This window comes from Pan paniscus, chromosome 8, assembly GCF_029289425.2.
Source record: "Pan paniscus chromosome 8, NHGRI_mPanPan1-v2.0_pri, whole genome shotgun sequence".
In the NCBI taxonomy this organism is placed as follows: domain Eukaryota; kingdom Metazoa; phylum Chordata; class Mammalia; order Primates; family Hominidae; genus Pan; species Pan paniscus.
The window spans coordinates 15,630,190-15,656,551 of record NC_073257.2 but is presented as its reverse complement, the minus strand read 5'-3'; the positions used below and the strand labels follow the sequence as shown (position 1 = coordinate 15,656,551).

General features: G+C 46.2%; 1 protein-coding gene across 2 annotated transcripts in view; it reads left to right on the top strand.

The window, feature by feature from the left end:
- The window catches only part of PITRM1 (pitrilysin metallopeptidase 1), a 35,721-nt gene extending 9,972 nt beyond the window's left edge, over positions 1-25,749 (top strand). The window contains exons 8-27 of one of the 2 annotated variants that reach the window (XM_003827771.4): positions 3,186-3,312; positions 3,580-3,668; positions 4,480-4,608; positions 5,369-5,482; positions 5,991-6,087; positions 6,455-6,589; positions 7,786-7,924; positions 12,140-12,256; positions 13,751-13,883; positions 15,226-15,346; positions 15,457-15,533; positions 15,779-15,944; positions 16,266-16,366; positions 17,813-17,933; positions 19,166-19,240; positions 20,030-20,142; positions 22,733-22,858; positions 24,420-24,565; positions 25,132-25,234; positions 25,345-25,749. In XM_003827771.4, coding sequence (XP_003827819.3) covers positions 3,186-3,312; positions 3,580-3,668; positions 4,480-4,608; positions 5,369-5,482; positions 5,991-6,087; positions 6,455-6,589; positions 7,786-7,924; positions 12,140-12,256; positions 13,751-13,883; positions 15,226-15,346; positions 15,457-15,533; positions 15,779-15,944; positions 16,266-16,366; positions 17,813-17,933; positions 19,166-19,240; positions 20,030-20,142; positions 22,733-22,858; positions 24,420-24,565; positions 25,132-25,234; positions 25,345-25,438 — 2,323 coding nt within the window. In that variant the 3' untranslated portion in view covers positions 25,439-25,749. Of the gene's footprint in view, positions 1-3,185; positions 3,313-3,579; positions 3,669-4,479; positions 4,609-5,368; positions 5,483-5,990; positions 6,088-6,454; positions 6,590-7,785; positions 7,925-12,139; positions 12,257-13,750; positions 13,884-15,225; positions 15,347-15,456; positions 15,534-15,778; positions 15,945-16,265; positions 16,367-17,812; positions 17,934-19,165; positions 19,241-20,029; positions 20,143-21,802; positions 22,114-22,732; positions 22,859-24,419; positions 24,566-25,131; positions 25,235-25,344 lie in introns of those variants that run through there. The other variant, XM_034929864.3, reaches the window with a different exon arrangement.
- The last annotated feature ends 613 nt before the right edge of the window (positions 25,750-26,362 follow it).

Sequence of the window (26,362 nt, the reverse complement as noted above, 5' to 3'; positions counted from 1 at the left end):
TTAGAGTCCCCCACAGGAGGGTCCTGGCCCCGCAGCCTCTTGCCTCACATCTAGCAGCCTCTTGCCTCACATCTAGCTTGGTTGCGTGGAAAGTGGGGGTGCATGGATGGTGCCCACCTTGACACGGGGTGTGAAGCTTCAAGCCCTCTCCTTGGCACGGAGAAGAGCTCTTCCAATAGTGGATGCAGTTACTGAACCTTAATTACATCCTCACTTTCTGATACATTGCTTGTTCTTATGTCACTAATACAGGGTCATTATAATAATAATATAGTCATATATCTTATATAAAACACTAATTGTTTTTACATATAAATGCTAATGTAAAAACATATTTGCAAGATTATTTTATGTAAAAATAATTATGAAAACTTGACGCATACAGAAAAATAGAGAGACTAGAATAATGAGCCCCTAAACACTTATCATGTAATAGATATCCTTTCCCTTGCCGAAGTTTTTGGAAGTAAATTATAGACGTCATGATCATTTGCCCGTAAATGTTTGAATTTGTGACCCTAAAACATGAAGATTTTTTCTTACATGAGCTAATGCCATTTTCAGTTTTAATAGAATAAAACATACTTTCTTAAAACTGCCTATTTCTTATTCCATATTCAGATTTTCTAGTTGGCCCCAAAGTGTTTGTTGCACGGGGTCCCACAGATCACACCTGGTCGGCCCGGGTTTCTCCTGGGCACCCTCTAGGGGACGGCAGAGGAGTGTGCAGGCCCGGTTTCTTTCCGGCGCACTCACTTTCCAGGTGGCCTGGCTGTTCCCGCGTGGTGTTGGGTGCCATGTTCCTGTGTTTCCTGAGCACTGGAACTTAGATCCAAAGACTTAGTTTGAGTCAGGCTGTGCCTTTGTAAGCAGAGTCCCTCATGGGGAGCTCTCCATAGACGGCCACATCCTACTGTCATGTGAGGTCTGCTCGCCTCCACTGGGGGTCTCACACCAGCGGGGTCCATGCTGAGAGTCAGCCACTGCCTTGGGAAGATCTGCTTTTTCCCTTCAGCCACAGACCATCTGGCGGGCTTGAGTTTCTGGTGTCCTGTGATAATGAGTTCCTCATCAGCCTATTAATGGTTTTCATATTCATTGAGGATTATTGCCTGAATCAATTACTTTGAGTTTGCGAAGTTTTCTAATTCTGTAATTTCTTCTTCATTTGTTTGCTGGACTTCTTCAAAGAAGAGCTCCACATCAGCTGGGCTGTCGGGTTATCTTGAAATATGGTTCTGTGGAAAAGGCAGGGCCGGCTGCTCTCCCTGGGAAGTCCAGTTTGAGGAGGAGGGGTGGTGCAGGAACTACTTCTAATGGTGACAGAAGAGGCTGTCTTGTTTTGTTTTGTTTGGTTTTGTTTTTAAGACAGGGTCTGGTTCTGTCCCCCAGGCTGGAGTACAGTGGCATGATCTTGTCTTACTGCAGCCTCAGCCTCCTGGGCCACCTCAGCCTCCTGAGTAGCTGGGACTACAGGCGCACGCCACCATGCCCAGCTAGCGCTTATATTTTTTTGTAGAGACAGAGTCTCGCCATGTTGCCCAGGCTGGTCTCGAACTTCTGAGTTCAGTCTGCCCACCTTGACCTCCCAAAGTGCTGGGATTACAGGTGTGAGCCACTGCGCCCAACATGGAGAAGAGAGTTCTTCTTTTTTTTTTTTTTCCCCCAGTCTTTTGTTTTTTAGTACCACTCTGACCTCACAGAAATATTTCTGTATATGTATATATTTGAGATTATGTGATCAGATGGAATTTATTCATTTTTATGCCCACATTTGCCCCAGCTGTGGGCCCGTTTTGGTCTAACTTCTTTGGTTTCTATGCCCCCACCCCCACCTCCCTAACGCACGCACAGCCAGGCCCTCCCTGCTCCAGAGGTTCAACTGTCTGTTTCCCCAGGGAGCTCTGATTTCTATGGCTAATGGGGAAGGGCCTTTGGAGAGCAGCATCTGGACACTAGGGGTGGTGATTGCTCCTGGATTCTCTCAACCCCGAGTGTGTAAAATTTGTTTCTAAATTCTAGAGTGAGAAATTTCTGAAGGTTCTGTAAGATACCAGTTTCCCAAACCTTAACCATAGCTCAGGCTATATAGTAAAGAAAAAGATAAATTCTGTCATTGTAACCTTTTTCCTCTGGTTGAATAAATGTGTTATCTTTATAAACGTGTATAACCTTGAATTTGTTGCCAAAAATTGAGTTTTGTGAAATTGTCAGTTGGATTACTATATTACTGTACCTAGGGTTATAAAGTATTTTAACAAATAACCTCATTTGGTTTTTGTCACATCTCTAGATGAAGTTTAAAATGAAAGATCGATTTTTGGCTAGGTGTGGTGGCTCATGCCTGCAAATCCAAGCACTTAGGTAGGCAAAGATGGGAGGATTGCTTGAGGCCAGGAGTTTGAGACCAGCATGGGTAACATAGTGAGAACCCACCTCTAAAACTTAAAAATTAGCCGGCCAGGTGCGGTGGCTCACGCCTGTAATTCCAGCACTTTGGAAGGCTGAGAGGGGTGGATCACCTGAGGTCAGGAGTTCGAGACCAGCCTAACCAACATGGTGAAACCCTATCTCTACTAAAAATACAAAAATTAGCTGGGCATGGTGGTGGGCACCTGTAATCCCAGCAACTTGGGACGCTGAGGCAGGAGAATCTTTTAAACCCGGGAGGCGGAGGTTGCAGTGAGCTGAGATTGTGCCATTGCACTCCAGCCTGGGGGGACGGGGCGAGACTCCGTCTCAAAAAAAAACCCACCAAAACCAAGTGTGGTGGTGTAGTCCTGGTAGTCCCGGCTACTGAGGAGGCTGAGGCTGGAGGATTGCTTGAGGCTGCAGTGAGCTGTGATGGTGCCACTGCACTCCAGCAGATGCCCGAAGCCAGGAATAGCACCATGCCCTGTGAATGAACGTTGAATTTATAAATTAGGCACAGTGAGAGGTTAACAACAATAACTAATAATAAAATAGAACAATTATAACAATACACTGTAACAAGTTACATGAATTTTGGTCTCTCGAAGTACCGTGATATTTTTGGACCTTGGTTGAGTAAGGGTGACTGAAACCGAAAGGCGAGACCTTGGGTAAGGGGCACTCCTGTGCACTGTGTTTCAGTGAAACAGACAGCACTTGATCTCAGATCTTTTAAACTAAAACAGACTAATTATATTCCCTCAAAATTTTAGGTTCTTCACGTACGGTAATTTTCCATTAGAACAGCATCTGAAACAAATTCACGAGGAAGCACTGAGCAAATTCCAGAAAATTGAACCAAGCACCGTGGTGCCAGCTCAGACACCCTGGGACAAGCCTGTGAGTGCCCCACCGTGTTTGTGTCCTTCCTGGTAAATATGTTGACATGAGGACTTGGACTGGGTGTTCACGATGAGATTTCAGATGCTGTCATGTTTGGTACAGAGTATGGGAGAGCTTTTCAAGCTAAAAGAATGGTAATTTGTTTGAAAGGAAAGTTAACTTAGTGGAAAGCATGTTTCGCTCCATTTTATGTATCCAGATAACCTAGAGTAGTTGACAACCGTCAGACACTGTGCCTACTCACAACGTCACATCATTTTACAGAGGGAATTCCAGATAACATGTGGCCCGGATTCATTTGCTACAGATCCCTCTAAACAAACAACCGTCAGCGTTAGCTTCCTCTTACCGGAGTAAGTATATGCTGTCAAAGCTCATACAAGACAAAAACATGAGGAAAATGTTCCTATTAGAAGGTTCAGAAGTGAGTTCTACAATTGAATGTTAATTAATATATGGTTAGGATTCAGGGGTTAAGTGGACTTTAGGAATAGAGAACAAAATGTCGAAGTTTTTAATAACATCCAAAATGGTTTTTGAGGAAAATCATTTTTGATAGCCCTCTGGAAGAAAAGTAATTTACTTATTGTATTTCAAAGCTTTATCCCTACAGAGAAAAGACTGCCTCAGACCAGCAGTTGCTCACATTTTGAGGTCACAGGTCCCTTCGAGTGTGAGAATGGTACTATGAACATGCACCTTGGCAAAATATACCACATACAAAACTTTGTAATTCCGGTGGTTTCACGAGACTAGGTCGGAACCGTGCCAGGGGGTGTTCAGGAAGGGAAGGCTTGGGCTCTGGGCCCTCCCGTGCTCAGCCTGCAGCTCCGTGGCTGGCACCTCTCCTGGCTTGTTCCTTGTCTCCTTAATGGTGCTGCCACTGTGCCTGTGATTTAAATCACGTGTGAAAAGTGCTTGGCAGGCTGTCCCATGGTGAGCATTTCCTGTGCAGTGAAGTTAATTTTATGGTTTGTGCCCCACTTCAAAAATCCCGATATTTAAGGAAAATTCTCTTTTGCTCATAAAATTGTTAAATGTTGAAATGCAAGAATTTCTAGAAAGATGTGTAGTGGTTTTAAGTAAAATGTGCATAAGGGCCAATAATTTTCCCTTTACTCTTTTCTTACCTCCCCTTTCCTTTTTTTTTTTTTTTCAATGCAGCATCACCGACACATTTGAAGCCTTCACATTAAGTCTTCTGTCTTCACTCTTGACTTCTGGGCCCAATTCTCCCTTTTACAAAGCCTTGATTGAATCTGGCCTTGGCACAGACTTTTCTCCTGATGTTGGGTGAGTTTATGATTAGATTAGATCAGTAGTTCTCATTGGTTGGGGGCAGTTTTGCTCGTCCACCTCCACACCCTGTCCCGGCCCCAACACTTGACAATGTCTGGAACATTTTTGAATTTTTGATTGCTATAATCGGAAGATGGCAGACCAGGAAGTTGCTGAGTGTCTCATGGTACACAGGATGGCCGCCCCCATCAGGGAACTCTAGATGAGATCCTGGATCCAATGCCAGCCATTTGTGTCCCCCCAAGGGGGCATTTGTCCAAAAGAAAAACACCCAGCACAAAGACAGCTTTTCCAGGGCCTCAGAATGTCATGCTGTTGTCTCTTACAGGTCAGGTCATTAAGTATTAGAATTTTTTTTTTAGATGGAGTCTCTGTCGCCCAGGCTGGAGTGCAGTGATGCGATCTCGGCTCACTGCAAGCTCCGCCTCCCGGGTTCACACCATTCTCCTGCCTCAGCCTCCAGAGTAGCTGGGACTACAGGAATTTTTAAAATTTTGTAAATCTCAGCAGTTCTGTTTTGATATTTATCCTGCCATAACTCAAAAGTTTAAATTTTATTTTTAAAAAATGATGTAAAAATGACATGGATGTACACAGAACCAGTTACTTGAGAACACTGCTTTTATGAGCTTTTCAGTTGGGGGGCTGGAGTTTAAGGCGCTTCGTTCTGATCTTTAAATCAAGCATATTACGTTCATCAAGCATGATGAACGTGCCCGGATTCCAGTGCATAATTTCTGGTTTTGTCTTCTAGATATAATGGCTACACGAGGGAGGCCTACTTCAGTGTCGGCCTCCAAGGGATTGCGGAGAAAGACATTGAGACCGTCAGAAGCCTCGTAGACAGAACGATTGATGAAGTAGTTGTGTGAGTGTAGCTTGTTTATAACAATCTGCTTTCGCTCCTCATTCCTGCGTGCTTTTTGGGAGGAGCTGAGCCTGATCCATTGCTTCGGCCTTCCTTCTCTGTCATATAACATGCTTTTGTTCATATTTAGTTGTTTAAATATTATCTCTGCTACCTTCTGTTACTAAAACTCTTCAACATCTTAGGTTTTTGTTTTGTTTTGAGACAGGGTCTCGCTTTGTCACCCAGCCTGCTGTGCAGTGGCGTGATCTCAGCTCACTGCATTTTCCTCCCCTACCAGGCTCAGGTGATCCTTCCACCTCAGCCTCCCAAGTAGCTGGACCTAGGGTGCACACCACCATGCCCAGCTAATTTTTGTGTAGTAGAGATGGGCTTTCTCTATGTTGCCCAAGCTGGTCTTAAACTCCTGGCCTCAAGCAGTCCTCCTGCCTTGGCCTCCCAAAGTGCTGGGATTACAAGCATGAGCCATTGTGTCTGGCCCATCTTTGTTCTTCATTGTATTCTTTAGGAAAGGATTTGAAGATGATCGAATTGAGGCTTTACTTCATAAAATTGAAATACAGATGAAACATCAGTCTACCAGCTTTGGGCTGATGCTGACATCAGTAAGTGATTTCTCAACTTTGTTTTTGTTTTATAATAGACATTTTGTCTTGTTACTAGCTTAACTGGCTTTTTGATATTTTTATGTGAAATAGATTACTTTAAATGGGTAAGGGTTTATAACTAGTAATCTGTTGGTTATTTCCTAAACATTATTTCAGCCTGTGCTTTTTATTTTATTAGAACAAAACCGGGCTAAAGTAAGTTTTTTTGTTTCTCCATCCAAAGAATTACATGACTTTTGTTATAAACAATCATCTGTGGTATATTTAAATATAGAAACTAGGATCTTAATATCAAGTCTGGGCTGTTTGTGGAGGTTGTACTGTGGTACCAGCTGCATTGTGGATGTGGAAATCTTCCTTCCAGTACATAGCTTCTTGCTGGAACCACGATGGGGACCCTGTGGAGCTCTTGAAGTTGGGAAATCAGTTAGCTAAATTCAGACAGTGCCTGCAGGAAAATCCAAAATTTTTGCAAGAAAAAGTAAAACAGTATTTTAAGGTAAGAAAGTTGGATAATTCATTTCTCTAATTTTGAAGTTGAATTTTATACTAATGAAAGGAATATTAGGAACATAATCTATACATATAAGTAATTTCTGTTAATGGGTGACTTAATTCTAATTAAAAATTTAAATGCTTACATTAACGTAATTATTTTCCAGATTGTAATGCAAGTTGAGTTTTTTTAGATGAATGTATATGTGCATTTTTAGTATGTGAATATATGTATGTTTGTGTGTATGAACAAAACATCTGCATATATTGTTCTTTTATTAGTAGAAGAATATAAAATATGTGAACAGTCACCCAAATGTAATGAATCTTCTGGTTTTCATGAGTGAATTCTTTTGATGCTTGCAGGTTTGTTTTCTCAGATTTTTAGGCAGTTGTGCTTGGTTGCCTGTTCTTTGCTTTGTACTCATTACTGTGGTAGAACTTTTAAAAAGGGTTCCCGTGGTGGGAGAGACTGTTGTCTGCTGTGAAGGGAAACTCTCCAGTAGGTTCCATTGTTTTAGACATGAGATATGATTTAATAATTTGACCTGCAGTTTCTCTCAGCTGTTGTAAGTTATTTTCCATGAACTGATGTCTTCTAGTTATCTCACCTGTTTGTAGTATTTTGTATGGGAGCATTTTGTGCATGTGTAGTTTTTTAATTGTTGAAACAAGGAAAGGACATGAAATCACCTAATGTTCATTTTTATATTATGTCAACATGTATTTTGTTCTAATAATTTATGAAGTATTGAATGGGAAATGTAGTTCTAGCCTTTTAGAGGTTAATAGTAGAATGAACGCTAGACAAAAAATAGAATTCTATATTATCTTCAATTAGACTAAAATCCAAGATCTGTAGTACTTGAAAGTGCAAACCTTCTTACAACTAAGATGTAATGAAAATGTTTAGTATTGATATGTTTAAGACCTAATGACCATAATAATAATAGTAGAATAACAGCATATGTGAATTCTGTGCTTACTACATAGGCAGGTATGTATGGTGGTAAGCATTTTATAAGGCTTGGGTACTTGCATCAGCAAAGCAACTCTTGAGGTGCGTTCTATTATTACTATTTTTAAAGTGGGAAAGCGGAACCACAGGACCAAGAACACACCAGCAGAAGCTTGTTGAGTGTTAGGATGTAGTAAGATCTTGTTTTCACTTGGCTTTTGTTGTTGCTGTGGTTGCTGCAGAATAACCAGCATAAGCTGACTTTATCGATGAGGCCAGATGACAAGTATCACGAGAAGCAGGCACAGGTGGAAGCCATGAAGCTCCAGCAGAAGGTCGAGGCTCTGTCCCCCGGAGACAGGCAGCAGATCTACGAGAAAGGTCAGAGGCTTCCTTCCGAGCTGGCGAGTCCCTAACCTGCACTCGGGCCTAGTGGACTTGTTAGTGAGTTAGTAGTTGGAGGCAGGTATTATTTCAACCAACAGGTGTCCGCTGGGCGCCAACAGAGCTCACGTTCGATGCATTGAGTTCAGATATTCTCAGAAAATCGCCCGTGTAGCTCAGTAGGAAACTCAGGAGTCATTGAAAAGAAGTAGCTTGAAAAGATGTATTTATTTTACAGATTTTGTAAATACTTTTATCAGGTGCCGTAATATGCCAGTACCATTGTACTGTTGCAGTGCGTGTTGCCTGGCCTGTGAGCAGAGTGGACAGTGAGAGCTGTGTGTTGGGAAGAGGCCTGTCTCAGGCATACAGGGTTTGTGCCAGCCGCAGAGTGGCACCAGGATTCTGTGGGACAGGCGTGGGGCACACAGGGATGGTGGAGCGGTGGGCATGGAGGGAGGACAGCGTGAGTGGGGGAGACAGGTGTGCCCTGTGGCTCTGGGGAGGGCCTGTATGGAAGACGGGGAGCACACAGGTGCTTAATGTATTAAGGCAGGAGAACTGCCGGGTCAGTGAGCAGTGTAGCTGCAGCCTCATTCAGGATAGTTTTGCAGAAAAATAGAGAAATTGGATGGAGAAAACTGCTGAGAGGCAATTAGACACCTAAGCATGACATGACGACCTAGGCCAGGATGGTGGGAGTGAAAAGAAAAGTGAGACGGGGATTGGCAGCCGCTGGGGGAGCAGCCGGGTGGAATGAAGGAAGGGACGAGGCCACGGGAGAGAAGGGGACCCAAATGGATTCTCAAAGGTATTTTGGCCTCTGGGAAAAAACATTTGCAAAAATGTCTGATAAAGGCCTGTATTCAGAATATACGAAAAACGAACAATTCAGTAATGAGAACACACAACCCAATTAACACATGGGTAAAAGATTTTGACAGATATCATCTAAGAGTTCCTAATGGCAAATAGGCACATAAATCATTACATGGGAAATAATCTCATTACTTTCTTAGGGAAATGTATCATAATTATTAGAAAAATGCAGATTAAAACTACAGTGATATACAATTATACACCTACTAGAATGACTAACATTTTAAAAATTACTGCCAGCACCAAATGTCATCAATCCTGAGAGGCAGGGGGAATGCTCACATGCTGCCAAAGGAGCCAAAATGGTGTGGCCACCTAGGAAACAGGGTCACAGTTCTCACAGTGCCAGCCAACATGCACGGACCAGGAAGGCCCCGCTCCTAACGTCCCTTCAAGAGAAATGAAAACAGGTGTCCGCACAAAGCTTGAAACAACCCAGATTTCCATCAACATATACATCGTTACACAGAAATGCCACTAGCTGTGAAGGAGCGCAACAATGATGCACGCTTGGTATTGGTGCATCTCGAAGCTTCCCACAAAGGGAAAGAAGCCGGGTGCAAGATGACATCCCGAGGCCATTCATGGGAAGCCTAGATGTGGCAAAGCTGCAGGGACAGAGAGCAGATGAGAAGCTGCTGGAGGCCCAGTCGGGGTGTGGTTGACTGCAGTGGGGATGGGAGAGTTTTGGGGTGCTAGAAAGGCCCAGTACTATGATGTGGTGGCTTCATAACTTGCCACAGTTTTCAGAACTCAGTTGAGTCTTTAAAATTGTGAACATTATTGCTTGTAAGTTATGTATTAACTCTTTTAAAAATAGATGCAACACATACACACATGCACTTTTCCTGTTAAAAAAAAAAAGCTAATTGGGCTGGGATTCTGTGAGAAATTGTCAGGTTTGTCAGGAGGGTAAGAGTGGACGTTAGATGGAAAGTAAGCAACTCCATTTTGATCATGCTAAGTTTGAAGTTACATCATGTAAAAAAAAAATTAATGTCAGTTTGTAACCTGCTCTTACTCTTGCTATCTGAATTCTTGTTAGAGACAGCTGTTTTTTTTTTGTTTTTTTTTTGAGACGGAGTCTCGCCCTGTCACCCAGGCTGGAGTGCAGTGGCACAATCTCGGCTCACTGCAAGCTCCCCCTCCCGGATTCGCGTCATTTTCTCGCCTCAGCTTCCCGAGTAGCTGAGAGTACAGGCGCCCACCACCACGCCCAGCTAATTTTTTATATTTTTAGTGGAGACTAGAGACAACTGTTTTAAGCTCTATTTTTTTAACCTTACTCTTTTTTTCCCCCTTATTAAGCTCTGTTTTGTGACAAGCTCCAATCTTCCCGCTTTTAATTGAAATTATTCATGAGTACACAAGATGATTCCATGAGTAGGCAACAGGTTGTACGTTTCCTAAATTACTTCATATTCGTGGCCTGGCCTCAGAGCTGTGCTTTAAGAAAACCCCGTATACTGTAGTCCAAACCAGTAGGTTAATGAGCAGTGCCCACACTACAGATTTCTCCTTTACACACTCACTGTGTAGCTCTTTGAAAGGAGGGCACAGTGCTAGTGCATTGAATGGTTATTTCAGGTCAGTAAGTCTTCAAGTGTGCACGGCAGTGTTAGGGTTCTGTGAATTAAAAGCCAATCTGTAGAGAACAACAATGCAGAAAAGGGGAATGGGAAACTATGTAGTAAAAGCTTGAATCTTCCGATTTCTGGTCTTGTGTGTGTCTTAAGCACTGTGAAGAGGTAAAGCCTCCACCATCAGGGAGTGTGTGATGTGCTGAAAGAAAACAGAGAAGAGAAAGTGCCAGAGGCTTTTTCTACCAACTGTGAGTGAGTGCATTCAGAGAAGGAGCCCTGGATGTCAGGGTAGCTGTGGCGTGCTCTAGCGCAGGTGGGCCCAGGGACCATGGGGGAAACCGAGTCAGGGAAGAGGCAGGAGGGAGCTTTGTGGCAAAGCCACAGATTAGAAAATCTCTGCGTGGCGTGAGGTCGGGAAAGTCAGGATGTTAGGTAGGCGGCGAGCAGGCAGGGGAAGCCTGCAGAGCCCAGGTCTGAGCTCTGTGCCATTGGGAGCCTGGGCTCCACATGCTGCTGGGAGCAGGGGTGGTTATTGATGGCAGTTGCGGCTCCAGAGGTGGACAGAAGGGCTGGAGCCCACAGTGGGGCACCTGTGGAGGGATGACACTGCCTGAGATGCTCACTGCACCCCAAGATCCCGTGTCTAAGTGCGCGGCACGCTCTCGGGGAACTTCAGAAGGTGGAAATGGAACATGGGGGAGGTCAGCCCAGCAGACACCAGGAGTGCTGTCTGCGGGGACTGAGTTAAAGTGGGAACTGGGCACAGCCCTCCCCGGGAGTCGTGGAATCAGGCATTTGTATACTTGCTTGGCTCGCTGTAGCACTGTGAAGCCGCTTCACTGATGGCCATCAGGGCGGGGAGCACGCCTGGGTCTTGTGGATTCTCCACATAGGCTGTGGCTCAGTGGAGGAGTCTACTGTGAAGGTGCTGCCTCCCTCATTGATGCATGGACTGTCAGGCCCAGGAAGTGTCTTTCTAAGCACCACTGTAATTTGTGTGATTTATGCGCTTGTGTAAGTCTTTTGCTGAAATTAGTGAGAATGAAACAATAGAAAACAAGTATAGGGCCAGGTGCAGTGACTCATGCCTGGAATCCCAGCACTTTGGGAGGCCAAGGTGGGAGGATCACTTGAGGTCAGGAGTTTGAGACAGCCTGGGCAACATGGCAAAACCTCGTCTCTACAAAAAAAAATAAAAATAAACAGAAACAGAAATCAGCCAGGTATGGTGGTCTGCACCCCTAGTCCCGGTCACGTAGGAGGCTAAGGCGGAAGGATCACTTGAGCCCAGGAGGCAGAGGCTGCAGTGAGCTGAGATGGTGCCACTGTACTCCAGCCTGGGTGACAGAGCCAGACCCTGTCTCAAAACAAAAGATAAGTATAAAGATCACTAAATTTCAGTCCAACAAGAAATAGTTTGAAAACTCTAAAAACAAGTTGAATCTATTTAATGTAAACTTTGGAGGGGTGCAGGAGAAGCTGCTTGAGCAAACCACCACTCCCCAGCAGAATTGCTCAATAATTGAAAATGAGAATTAGGAAAAGGGCTACCCACTAAGCAGGTTATTAGTGCGTCTAAATCTGGTCAGCCTGGAAATAGGAGATACTTTGCAAACCACAGTGCTCCTGTACTCCCCACACTTGGCGTGGACGGCTAATTCTGGATGTTAAGATAATGACATAGGAGATAAGTTGCATCAAACCTTTTAATTAGGGCCCTGAATATTCCTTTTTCTTGTTTCTTTTTTAGGTTTAGAATTACGGACTCAACAAAGCAAACCTCAAGATGCCTCCTGTCTGCCAGCGTTGAAAGTTTCCGATATTGAACCCACCATACCTGTCACAGAGTTGGACGTGGTCCTGACAGGTCACTGTGAATGCTACGCTTTTCCTGGGTCTCGGGTTCCTTGGGGAATTAAATCTCACTCCTCACAGAAGCAGTAGAGTCACGTCTTGGAGGTTTTCCCTGAAACATTTGAGCAGCCCTGTGCGTTCATAGTCTCGCTCTACACGTGTCTTCTGCCTTGTTCTTAACTCTCGGTGGTGATAGCCTCGTTCACTCAGTAAGAGCCTGTGTGTGTGTGTGTTCCTGAGAGGGGTTTGATAGGGCGCTCTGATTTCCTGCTTCTAGAATCAAATGAGGATTTGGGTTACGCTGTGACTGTGTGAAGTGCAGTTTTAAAAATAGAGGCATCCTCAGAGCCCTTTTTCCCAACTGTTTACCCTGCCATCAGCATAGAGGAAGCAGAGGGACAAGAGCCCCTGGAAAGGTGAGTGCTGAGTTGAAAGGAAGTTGGAGACCAGGTTTATCCCCCTGCTGTGTCCTGGCATTTTGTTCCGTGACATGTTTCGTTCCATGGCACGTTTCGTTCCGTGGCACCTTTCGTTCCGTGGTACTTTTTGTCCCGTGGTCTGTCACTGCTTTTGAATTCTCAGGGTACCCCCTTTCTCTCTGGCTCCTGGCTGGTAGCAGGAGAGGCACCTTTGGGGTAACCTCACCTATGACAGTGTTGATGCTGAGCTTACCAGCGGGTGTGGCTGGACGTGACTGAGCTGAGGGCAGCATGGCTCTCACTTGCACCTCGAGGACGGGGATGGGATTTCACCCTGGGCATCCCTGTGTCCTGTGAAGCGTCTCCAGCCCACCTTTTGTCTTCTGACAGCGCTTGTCGTGTTTGTATCTCGTTTATTTTCATGTGTGTGTGTGTGGGCGCATGTGAGTGGAAATCGAGGCTGACGTCCCTCTGATCTGTTAACCCTGGCAGTTTTTGTCCGTGAATCTCATTAAGTGTTTGCTAAGAGTGAGAATAAATCAGTCATCCTTCCGCACCTTGGTCCCTCCGCTGGTATAAGGTGCTCTGCTAGGTAGGGACATGCGAAGCTGAATGCCCAGCCCTCCCCTTGAGGTCAGGACGGGTGGGTGGGGGACACCAGGAGCCTTGTTTGGGGCCCTGGGGCAGCCTTCTGTTGTGGGGCCAGAGGGTGGCAGGAGGGCCTGTTGGGGAAGATGAGCAGCGCTGAGGACGGGTGCGATGTGGGCCCAGGGGTCTCGGGGGCACCTGGTCGGAGTTCCCTCTGGTTGATGGGGAGAGGTTGGGTAACTGGAACTCGCAGTTATGAGACCAGAAGGTCGTGGTTCCGTACTTCCTTTCCCATTCCTTGGAGAGCACGGGTTGCTTTGCTATTGAAGACAGTTCCAGTTTTTAGTCATGAAAATACAATAGGGAAATTTATATAAACTCTAGTATAAGTCTTAAACCTCCATTCTTGAAAAAACAATAAATAGCATTGTTTTTAAACATTATAAGTGGTTAAAATTTTACTGGCAACAATCAAAATTAAATCCCTTTTGTTTTTCTAGCTGGAGATATCCCTGTTCAGTACTGCGCCCAGCCCACCAATGGCATGGTGTATTTCCGGGCCTTCTCCAGCCTGAACACACTCCCCGAGGAGCTGAGGCCCTATGTGCCCCTCTTCTGCAGCGTCCTCACCAAGTATGAGTCGCAACACACCCTTGTGTGTCTTACTAACATCTGCTTTGTGTGCGTATCTGTATTGTTCTAATGCATCAGTAGGAATTACCTTCAGTGAATCACAACTTACAATGTTAGTGTGTAAGTATGGTGTACAATATATTGGTTTAGAATTTTTTATGAAAGTAACATTTTCTTACTATATTACATTGAAATAGTTATGAATCTACGGTATAATATAAGGAGATACTTTTAGATCTCTATCTCAGCCTATGAATCTATGAAGCTTTAGAAAGGATTGATGGTTTAATCCGAAAGTGTAAGTAATTGGATGTGCAGTGTGGCCCGGGGCTGCCTTAGGAACAGGTGTGCCTGCTGCCTGCGTGGCTCCTCCTCCAAGCCGACCCTGCAGTTGCCGGCATCCTCCGTAGGTGGGGTATGCACAGATCTGGAAACACACACACGAGTGCACACATCAACACTTGACTTTTTGCCCAGCTCTGCCGTGGCCGAGGTTGCAGGGCAAGCAGTAGACAGGGCTGTGGGCTCCCGTTCCCATCCAGAATTAATAGGGCGACAGGGAACCCTGCAGCCAGCTTCAGGGACCACTGCCCAACCTGACATGCAGCTGGGGTCTTCCCTTTGTGGAGATGAAGTTGTCTGCGTGCTGCAGAAAGCTATGTGGCTGTGACACCTTCTGCACCCTGGCTGAGGGTCCACTCAGATGGAAAAATGTCTTCAGGGTTTTGAAAGTTCCCTGCCTTTCTTTTTAAATAGAGCTGCCACTGTTCATCCTTTTGTAGCAGTTTAGAAAACACCTCATGGTCATTCCCTTGACTCAATTATTGCTGGCATTAGCAGTGTCACTGTGAATGTTTCTTTCAAAAGCATGAGTGCTGAGAGGAAACTGCTTTTCTTAAAAACTTAAAAAACCTTTAGTCTTCGGACTCCCCTGCCCAGGCTACCAGACATTTGAGCAAAACAAAGGAAGTATGTATCACAGTGATCTGGGTGAAGAGAGTAGGGAGTACTCATAAAACATTTATTGAAAAGCTTACAACTGGAAATGCCTATTTTAGAATGGTGTTTTAAGTGCAGACACTGGCTGCCCAAGTGTCTTGTGCCTCTGGACACTGACTTCCTAGGCGAGAGAAACTGGGGTCTCCCTGGGGAAGGGGGCACATGAACTCCCGAGGGCGAAGGCCAGAGTGCACCTGCTTGATGACTTTCGAAGTGTAGAGAGGTTGGCAAAGCCGCAGTTACTGAATTAATGAAAGCAACTTGTAACTCAAGATGCACGATTTTAAAAATGATTCAGTAAAGACTGCCTTGTAATCGGGGTGATGCTTCTCTGCTGTGTCAGGCTGGGCTGCGGCCTTCTTGACTACCGGGAGCAGGCTCAGCAGATAGAATTGAAGACCGGAGGGATGAGTGCTTCTCCCCACGTGCTCCCTGACGACTCGCACATGGACACCTACGAGCAGGTAGCCTGGTACCATCAGACGACTGCTGTGGTGGGAAGCTTTTCTCCAGTGTCTGTCACTGTTCGATTCGGCCCTAATTCCTTTCTTCTTCTGTGTTTTCTTTGGTTCAGGGTGTGCTTTTCTCCTCTCTCTGCCTGGATCGAAACCTGCCAGACATGATGCAGCTATGGAGTGAAATATTTAACAAGTAACTTTATTTGCAAGAGTTGTCCATTCTTGGGGTGTACTAGAGATCTTTGAAGTACTTTAAAGGAGACAGTTTTACTCGTGTGTGTTGTTGACTTCCAAGTCTGACTTTTACTTGTAGTTCATATGGACTTGTAAAATTTCTTTGGTTGCTAAAGTACTCTGAAAACTTAATCAACTTTCCATGATACTGAAGGGATGTGAGGAATGGGTCTCCAGGAATTTTTTCTTCTCCTTTTTCCATAGCCCGTGCTTTGAAGAAGAGGAGCACTTCAAGGTGCTGGTGAAGATGACCGCCCAGGAGCTCGCCAATGGAATTCCTGACTCTGGGCACCTGTACGCGTCCATCAGGGCAGGCCGGACCCTCACGCCCGCAGGGGACCTGCAGGAGACCTTCAGCGGGATGGATCAGGTGGGAAGCTTGGAAGGAACCTCTATTACTCCGGTTTAGCCACATATTCCAGAGTTACTGATTTCTTTGGGAATACATTAATTTATGTCCCAGAAATGCTAACTTTCTAACTGACTAAATATGGGGAAGAATTGGTAGGTTGGTTTTGACTCATCTTCCTCTTTGTACCACCCTGCACCCCAGTTCCAGCCCTGCTCAAGCCGTGCACTCGCACACATAACCCCTGCCCAAGCAGGGTTCTGATGTCACAGGTGCTTGGTTCAGACTGAGCGGGTCTGTTGTAGCCTCTGCCTCTCTCTGAGCGAGTTTCCTCTGGCTTAGGTGCGGCTGATGAAGAGGATTGCAGAAATGACAGATATCAAACCCATCCTGAGGAAGCTCCCGCGTATTAAGAAACACTTGTTAAATGGTGATAATATGAGGTGCATTTGTGATTTGTTTCTAAATATTTTATGATTCATTCTATTAAGTATAGTTTTTAGGTATTTCTTACTTGTAGAAACTTCAAGATAGAGTGCTTGGTAAAGGTAAAGGTTATAGAATTTATTGTAAATGTCAAGTGTTCTAACAAACTAAGAAAATATTTTAAGCCTATTAAAAGTTGTAGGAGATGGGGAAGAAAGCAGGCTAATTTTGTTCTAGAAGTGCAAATAGGTTGAGGGCAAGTAGTTATATTGCTTCCAAAAGCACATAGTCCGTAACTGAGGTATCTGTAAAGGTGAGCTTGCTGAAGACCAGAGTAAAAGTGCAGTTTCTTATAAAATTATGTGATGCTTTGAGGAAACATCTGGCAGCTCAGTCCTATACCTTCAGTTGGCCTTAGGCCCTCAGATGTGTGAGCATGAATAAAGTTTAAAAATGATTAAGTTTATTTTCAGCATCTTATTGTCAGTGACATTGATGTATTCGTCAGTACTTAACAAGAAAATGTTTGCTGAAGTCAGTTGTCCTTCTTCACAGAGAGTCCTGATGCCTTTCCCCAGTCATGTCCTGAGAATCCCTGGCAGATTCTACAGGGCGGTCTGTGGGTGGCCAGAGGTGAAGCCTGGCGATCAGGGTCTCTTGGCATTGGGCTCAGGCAGGCCTGGCTTCTGGTGCCGCCGGGTCAGCACTCACGCTCGCTCCCAGGCGGTCCTGGGCAGCTGACCCACTTGCGTCTTCTGCTTCCTCCTCCATAAAACCTTCCTTCGCAGGTTTATCATAAGGAATAAAAGAAAGAATATCTGCAAGGCAGCATACATGCCTGGGATATAGTTAGTATTAATATAATGGTACCTGCTGTTACTTTAACTAGAATAAGTTTAGGATTTACAGCCAAAAGGAAAAAATATACACTCTGTCAATATACTGTAGAGTTCAAGTAGCTTTTATATGATAGTAGTATTTGCAATTCTGTGGAATTTGGAAGAGTTCTATTTTCATGTAACTTTGAGAGCATGGTAATTTTTTGCAATTTATAATGTTCTGCTTTAACAACCAGTTCACATTTTCAAATTGATGACTTCTGGACAGTAATTTTAAAAGTTGTCAGTGTTTTGATAGTGTAATTCTGAAGGCATGGTTAGCAGATCTTAATAGTCTCTGTATTTTCTTTGCTCTTCGGAAGAACTAGAGTTTAGAGTCTCAGGCTCCGCATCTGGACGGCTTCATTAGCTGCCACATTGAACTGTGCGGAAATCTCTTGATAACCTGAAGCACTGCAGAGCAGGGAGGCGGCCGTGGCATTTCCACATTTGGCTACTGTTTCTTTTAACACTCTGAACAGTATTTTCTATAAAAACAACATTATTGAGTTATACAAAATGTGATGAATTACTAAAACTGTTTTTTCTAACAGTGGTTTTATGTATACGTAATTTTTCAAACAGGTGTTCAGTGAATGCGACTCCTCAGCAGATGCCTCAGACAGAAAAAGCGGTCGAAGACTTCCTTAGAAGCATCAGTCGGAGTAAGAAGGAACGGAGGCCTGTGCGCCCACACACGGTCGAGGTATGCACTGGTGGTGCTGGCGCCCGGTGAGCGCCTGGCAGGTGCCAGAGCAGCTCTCATGTTTTACACGCATTAACTCAATTCTCAGAGCAGTCCAGCATGTGGGGGTTCATATCCCCTGTACGCAGATGAAGAAACTGAGGTTTCTTCAGGAGGATTAAGTATCTTGCCCAGTGTTGGCCCAGTTAAGTGAGTTCAGACCCTGCAGTGTGGCCTTGGATCCTGCGCTCACTTCTGTGCCTTGCAGTGAGTAGTCTGATAGGAAAACAGACTTTGGCTGGAATACGCTGGCAGAGGAATGGCCCAAACCGTAGCCTGAAGGCTGTTCACTGCTGTTTCTATGACTCATGAATCCATGGATCTGACATGGAACAGTGATGTCGGTGATAACTAACTTAGTAAATTTGATTAACTTAGAGAGTTGTAGTTTAGTTCATGGATGTCAGTAGAGAAGCCGTGCTGCTCCGTGGAGGAGGTTGACGCTCATGTCTTCTCCATTGGTGTCTGCGTATCCCTGGTTCAATTCTGGATGTGGTCTCTCTGTTGGCCCCTGGGAGTGGAGCCTTTGGGAGGTGGCCTCCTGCTGCTCCAGGCCCCTCTGCCTGCAACCCTTTCACCTTAAATGTCCTCTTGATTTGACAGATTAATGACAAGAAAGTGCAGAAAGAAAGGTTAAAATATTTTCTTTGTACCATATAACAAGGCTACCTTTTCCTTGACTGTCTGAAAATTTATTTTAAAATTTTCTTAATTTCTTTTACTCACTTTATTTCTTTTTTTAGTTTTTGTTATTTTGAGACAGGGTCTGTCTCTGGCACTCAGGCTGGAGTGCAGTGGTGCCATTACAACTAGCTGCAGCCGTGACCTGGGCTCAAGTGATCCTCCAATCTCAGCCTCCCAAGTAGCAGGGGCTACAGGTGTGCACCACCATGCCCAGCTAATTTTTAAAAATTTTTTGTTGAGATGGGAGCTCACTACATTGCCCAGGCTGGTCTCAAACTCCTGGACCCAAGCAATCCTCCCACCTCAGCCTCCAAAGTGCTGGCATAGGCATGAGCCACTCTGCCCAGCCTATTTTTATTTTATTTTTTTTAAGCGTTTATTATTTAAAACACTTACATCTGCCCTAACACTTGTTGTTAGCTGTGTGAATTTTATAAACTCTGTTACTTCTTATATATTTCAAGTGAGTTCTGGATTTTTCTGTTTTCTCTTGGAAACTTGATTTTCAGAAACCTGTGCCCAGCAGCTCTGGTGGAGATGCCTACGTTCCCCATGGCTCCCAGGTCATTAGGAAGCTGGTCATGGTAAGAACCACAGCCCATCCAGGTTCCCAGCGGGTGGGTGCTTCCCTCCATGGCTGTGTCTGCCGCTGATGTTCGAATGTTCCTCCGTCCGCCTGTCCGTGGGGCTGGCGTGTCCCTAGAGTTGCGAGTTCAGTGCATCCTTTGTCACTGCCACCCTGAGCCTTTTCTCTCTCAGATAGTGCTGAGTGAAGGCCCTGGCGGGGGTGTGTCCTCCTGTGCCGAGGAGGGCCCTAGTATGGGGTGCGTCTTCCCTGTGCCCAGGAAGAGGGCTACTGCTGTGGGTGGTCTCCTCCCGGGCAACTCACCCTCCTTTGAACGTAGCTCCCGAGCTGAGTTGATGCCAGTGGAGCGGTCTGACAGATCCTTTCCGCGACTCAGCCTGGTGCTGATGCTGTTTGGTTTGGTTCCTTGTGGAGTAGAGTGATTTAACACATTCCTATGATATAATATGATATGAAATATAAATATGTAACTGATATAAACGGCGTAGAATGAAATGTTTTTAATTGAACAGTATACGTTAAAGCATCACGTCAAGATTGGAGGACTTCATGTCAGTTTTACAGTGAGAAATTCTGTGGAGTGACGGAACTGCAGTGCCTTGCTCTTGCGCCCCAGCACCTGGCTGCGGAGTGTCACGGAGATGGGACCCCTGAGATGGGTCCAGTCCCAGTGCCATGGGCGGTGCGTGGCAGCACAGCCGCCTCTGACCCCTGAGATGGGTCCAGTCCCAGTGCCGTGGGCGGTGCGTGGCAGCACAGCCGCCTCTGACCATACCTTGTCCCTCAGGAACCCACCTTCAAGCCCTGGCAGATGAAGACTCACTTCCTGATGCCCTTCCCGGTGAATTACGTGGGTGAATGCATCCGAACTGTCCCCTACACGGACCCAGATCATGCCAGGTAGGAGGGTGGAGGTCGGGACCTCTCAGGCCTGAGCCTTACGGAAGAGCTTGTCAAGGCTGTTCGAGTTCACAGGGCATGTTTTAGCACAGGAAAAGTCTGTGTTGACTCTGAGTGTTGGACCTGGGGCTGTGTGAGTCTACGAGTGCTCCTCTTTAAACAGCAGTCTTCGTGAACAGAGACCCAGCTTTAGAGCCAGTCATTTTTGTAAACAATTTCTATTATTGAGGAGTCCTATGAACAAAACAGATACCTATGACCTTAAACACAGACTCCTTTCAACATGCCCCATGTACTCACCTCATCTCTAGGTAAAAATCAAATGAATTTAGGCTGAGACTTATGATAGACATGGTAGGTTAAGCCTTCATGAGGGGACAGATGCGTGAACGACAGCAAAGGCAGATCAAGACAGGAAGCTACAAGGGAAAGAGTGGGAGGTGACCCGGAGAGCCATGGGGGCTGCAGGAGAACCTCGTGAGCCAGACTGTGGGTGGGTGGGGGGTGCCTGACCTGGGGCCACAGAGGGACAGGGCAGTGGGGAGAAACCAGGTGGTCCTGCAGAGCCCTGCAGATGGCAGGGCCGGAGGCCGCCTCACAGTCCCTCTAAGGAGTTTGTCTCCCCTGTCTCCCCACCAAGTCAGAAGCTCAGGGAAGGAGGCCCTGGGTTGAGCAGCCGAAGCCACAGCCAAGAGTCAGGGTCAGGCCTGTTCCCAAAGTGGTGTGGGGCGAGGGAGTTTGCAGCCTACAGACTGGCCCTCCAGCCCCTTCTTCCGAACTGTGGCTGCCCCTTGGCTGTGTTCATCCCATCTGGGGAAACTGGCCAGACCAGGACAGACTCACAGACGTGCACCTTTGGGGACCCGTCAGTTGGGTGTGTATGACACAGATATGTGCAAACATGTTATATCCTGGAAATTCACTTCCTGTGTCCTTGTCCCAGGCAGCTACCCCCATGAGGGACTAAACCAAGGAGTGAGCCTGGTAGAGAGGTGGAAGGCAGGCTTAGGCCTGGGCAGCCTGTCCTGATTGGAGAAGGAGCCAGGCCTCCGGGGTGCACGTGTGTCACAGAGGGCCACAGATGGGGAGTTGTGTAGGAGGCAGGCGGGAAGAAACGTGGGGCTGCAGTGGGGGCCCAGAAAGAGCTGGCTGTAGAAAAGAAGTATGTGGTCAGCTGTTTTATTTATTTATTTCCATATTTGTAGAAGATGAACAGATCTGTCTGCTATGCCGGCAGAAGAGTGGTGTCTGTTTCCACTATCCAATAGGAAAATGTAGACAGAAAACTCTAAAAATGTGGAGGTTCCCCCTGGGCAGTGGGATTCCAGATCTTTTTTTCCTTGTGTTTTGTATTTTATAATCTTTCAGCAGTGAGCATGTGTTTTTAATATACAAGTAATAGAAATTTCTCAAGAAGGATAATGCACGGACGGATGGAACGCCATCCCTGCCGGTGCTTGTGGAGACTCCGTCCCCCAGGGTTGGGCTCCAGCCTCACTAGTCCCAGCTGACGGCGCCCCAGCCACGCGAGAGGCGCTGGGTTTCTCCTGGAGGACCTACACGAGATGGTCGTGACTTCTCCCACCACAGCCCCTGGGAACACGCCCACTCCTTCCTTGATTTCCCACCTGGCCTATTTGACTCCCTTCATCCACTTTAGGAAAAGGCCCGTCTGTGGAAGCGGCGACCTGGGGCTGATCTCGCCACGGGCGTCTTCAAGGAGCCTGTGTCTTTGCTGCAGACTCTACCATCATTGTCTGCCCTGCCTTCTGTCGGAGGTGGATGTGTTCTAGAATCAGCTTGAATGTGATGTTACCGTTCACAGTGGAAGGCAGAGGAAATCGGCCCTGTTCCTAGAAACGCGCTTTATCGGAGAGTGTGTGTTTTCTTAAGGGATTCTTATAAAACTCACTTCAGTTTCCTTTTTTTCCATATTCTGATGTGAGACATTTAAATAAATGTTCATTTGCACATTTGCCTTTATAATAGAAATAACCTCTTTCTACTTCACGAGATTTTAAAAATGCCATATGTGCATTGGAACAAGTTAAGCACTGTGGTGCTGGAAGTGTTAAGATTCCCTCCCCACCACCTCTCCCTTCAACCCTGTAATCTAAGCCAACTGTTTGAAAATTGTGCTTCCTTGTGCTTTTTAGTTTTGGTTAATTGAAAAGAAAATCTCATGCCTGTAAGCCCAGCACTTTGAAGGCAGGAGGATCACTTGAAGCCAGGTGTTTGAGACCAGCCTGGGCAACAAAGCTAGACTCTGCCTCTACAAAAACTGTAAAAATAGTCAGGCGTGGTGGCCCACACCTGTAGGCCCAGCTACTCAGGAGGCTGTGGTGGGAGGATCCCTTGAGCCCAGGAGTTCAAAGCTGCAGTGAGCTGTGATTACACTAATGCACTCCAGCCTGGCGACAGAGCGAGACCCCATCTCTTAAAAAACAAGACCAAAATATGGGAAGATAATTTATGCAGCATTATTTTACAACTTGATTTTATTTTCATTTTCACTTAATCCAACAATTACTTCATTGTCTATGCTTTTTTATCAGCCATGGTGTTAACTTGCATTTTTTAATCATTTCAGTCTTAAAATCCTTGCACGTTTGATGACTGCCAAATTCTTGCATACAGAAATTCGAGAAAAAGGCGGTGCTTATGGTGGAGGCGCAAAACTCAGCCACAATGGGATTTTCACCCTTTACTCTTATAGGTGAGTTTTGCTCTAGTTCACACATTGGGATGCACATGTCGTTTTAGTCTTCTACTCATGATTATCAGTGTCATTTTCTTCTACTGCAGTGAACCTTTAGACAAAAGTTGTTCTGTGTGCTTCTTTTCACTTCTTGGGCACTTAGCCACACCCAGCAATGTCCTTTCTGGCGCCAGGATTAGGGCCAGCAGCCTAAACAGGAAGCATTCTGCCTTCAGTAAACCCTGGCTTCAGCCAGCATATTTTGGCAGAACACGGTAGTGCCTCCATCCGTGGGTTTGCCTTCCACGTTTTATTACCCACAGTCACCCTCGGTCTGAAAATATTAAATGGAAAATTCCAGACATAAACACTTCCTAAGTTTTAAATTGTACACCATTCTTCTAAGCAGTGGGATGAAAGCTGACGCTGTCTACAGTACCTGCCTGTTGGTCACTCAGTAGCCGTCTAGGTATCAGATATGCTGTGGGTATCCAAGAGCTTCTGTTCACAGAACCTTTGTTTTACTTAATAGTAGCCCATCAGCGTAACTTTTATTACAGTATAATTGTTGTATTTTGTTAATATCTTGCTGCACCTAATCTATAAACTTTATGGGCCCCAGGTGAGGGGGCTGCCATACAGCCTGAGAGCGTTCTTAGCTCATTTCAGTTGGAGGTGCCTGATGTGGATGCAGTTCTGTTAGCTTTCATAAACATAACACCGTTACTCTAAAGCAATATTCTTGATTTTCTATGGCTTTGCTGCCTAAGAGAACATGTATTCCAACAGTTTTTAAGAAGGAGCCGGCCGGCTGCGGTGGCAAGTGCCTGTGGTCCTAGCTACAGGAGGCTAAGGCGGGAGGATCCCTTGAGCCTGGGGAGGTTGAAACTGCAGTGAGCAGATTGCGCCACTGCACGCCAGCCTGGGCGACAGTGAGACCCTGTCTCGTGGATGCATAGCTAGATTAGGTAGGTAGGCAGGCATGTAGGTAGATACGTAGGTAGCCATTGCCACTCTGATGAGTTCTCCCCCTTGCTGGGCTGGAAGCCATGCTTCTAGACAAGGATGGGGAAGCAGCTCACAGCCCCTCTGCAGCTCAGGGTGGAGGGAGGGCTGGGCTCTTTGCATTTACACGAAGGGAAGTCTGGATTGGCCCCCTTGGGCTGATTCCTGTACTACCCTGGGTGTGTCTTCAGGGAGATGAAAGGAAAACCTTTGTTTGCTTAATTTTTCCGTGTAAGTCTTCTGTAATTTCCCTGTAATCCTGACCTGCCCCTACCCTCCACTGACTTTCCTCTCTTGATGAGGTCAGAGAGAGGTGTATTTAAATAATCTAGGGAGGACTTTGTGCAGACAGACCTTGTCTAAGAGGGAGAACGTGTTGAAAGGCTTATGTGATCGGATTTAAATTTCCATTGAGAGTAATTGAGCGATTTGTCAGTGGGCTGTTTGGACTAAATCAGATGTAAAATAGAGCTGTTAACCCATAGAAGATGTTGAATTGTTAAGTCGACAGAGGTTTATCATAAACTCGTCCATTGGTAAAATGCTTGCCCGTTTATTTCTCTGGGTTTCCTAGGGACCCAAATACAATAGAGACGCTCCAGTCTTTTGGGAAGGCTGTCAACTGGGCTAAGTCTGGAAAATTCACACAGCAAGACATCGACGAAGCCAAACTTTCTGTTTTCTCAACCGTAGATGCTCCTGTCGCTCCTTCAGACAAAGGTATTTTGAGTATAACAGTGAGAATCTCAACCCACAGCCTCACAGATGACGTTGCTGTTTTCCAAGTTCCCGGCATGTATGGGCAGGAGCACCAGCTTCTGGTGCCTCCATCCTTGCTTGTGATATGATTTCCACGTCTGACACCCTAAACACGCTTCCTGACATCCGGGCGAGAAGAGTGCATCCTGTCATTTTGTTTTACTGACCTGAGACCCAGTGGGGCCAACCCATGGCAGTGTCCAGGCTCATTAGGGTGGAAGGAGGACGTGGGCACGGCCCGGGATGGCCACGTTAATCTCTAGAGCCACTTTTGCTCACAGCATCATCAGCCTCACGCGGTGCTGACTGCATCCATGCTGCAGAAGCAGGCGTTGGTAGGGGTCAGCGTGGCACGTGGGAGCTGGAGGTCGGGGTGTGATCTCTGGGTTGTTAGACACATCCCTGTGGTTGAAACATGCACGTGAAATGACAGTGAGATGCCTGTGTCCCCTCCGGGACATGAGTGCACAGCCCACAATGCGAGCTCCCGGGCAGCGGCTCCATCGTGCCTGTGGATTGTCTTCTAGGAATGGATCACTTCTTGTATGGCCTCTCAGATGAGATGAAGCAGGCCCACAGAGAGCAGCTCTTTGCTGTCAGCCACGACAAGCTCCTGGCCGTGAGCGATAGGTGAGTGGGGAGCGGGGGAGACAGCGTCTGGGACTGGAAGTCTGCGTGCTGACTTTAACAGCGCTGACGCAGAAGCCAGTCCCCGCTGACCACGCCTGCCTTCCTCTCAGGTACCTCGGCACTGGGAAGAGCACACATGGCCTGGCCATCCTCGGACCCGAGAACCCGAAAATTGCCAAGGACCCATCCTGGATCATCCGATGAGCAGCCGTGGCACTCGACTGCACAGGAGCCCGAGACAATACACCTCTGAGCTGAATATGAAAAGTCAGAAATGCTACTGCTTTTTCCAAGAATATTATGTCATTAAGTGTCGCCAAAGCCCTTGACTGGCGAGTCAAAAACTCAGATCTGTCTTAAGAGTGACCAGGAAGAGGTTCATTGAAATAATCATGCATGAAGCGCCAAAGATGCACCATGTAGAATTTTTACTTTCTACTGGCAGGCTTCTTTTACCTCATTAATTCTAGAATATTTATTTAAGAATCTAAAAATAAAGGGCAACTCTGACTTAACCTCTGCTTGAGTCATTATTTTAAGCAGCATTTAGGGCCTTTATTTAAAAACAGAAGTAAAATGAAAAGATGCGCAAGGGTGTCCCACGTCAGCCTGCGCTGATTCAGACAACTCCATCACACCGAGGCCCTGGGGGAGTGTCCTCCTAACAGACGGGAGTTCACCGCGGCGGCTGGATGGAAACCGTCCTGAGAAGCAGGTGGGTTGGGGTGAGTAAGCGCTTGCTTCATCTTTACAGAGCCAGAAAGGAAAGCCTCCGCGCTAGCTCTTCCTTGGGAAATCAGAGTCCAACAGCCAAACAGCTTGTTTTTGGCATCTCCTCTCCCTCCTCCCAGCTCTCTGCCCCCGTTTCTGAGGCACAGCTGTTGTCTCTTGCAGACTAGAGCTAAGAGGCAGAAACGCTGTCCCTACAGGAGGGGGGCCCACCAGGGCAGCAGGGCTGTCATCCCAGCAGCCGTGTCTACTCTGGCAAGACTCTTCCGGAGGGTTCCAACCTAGGTCCCAGTGAGGACTGTGGCTTGGCCTGGAGGAGAAGCTGGCTATCAGAGTTTTGAACCCACCACCCCACCACCCACCCCTTGGTGGTTTTAACATGCAGCTAGGATTGCAATC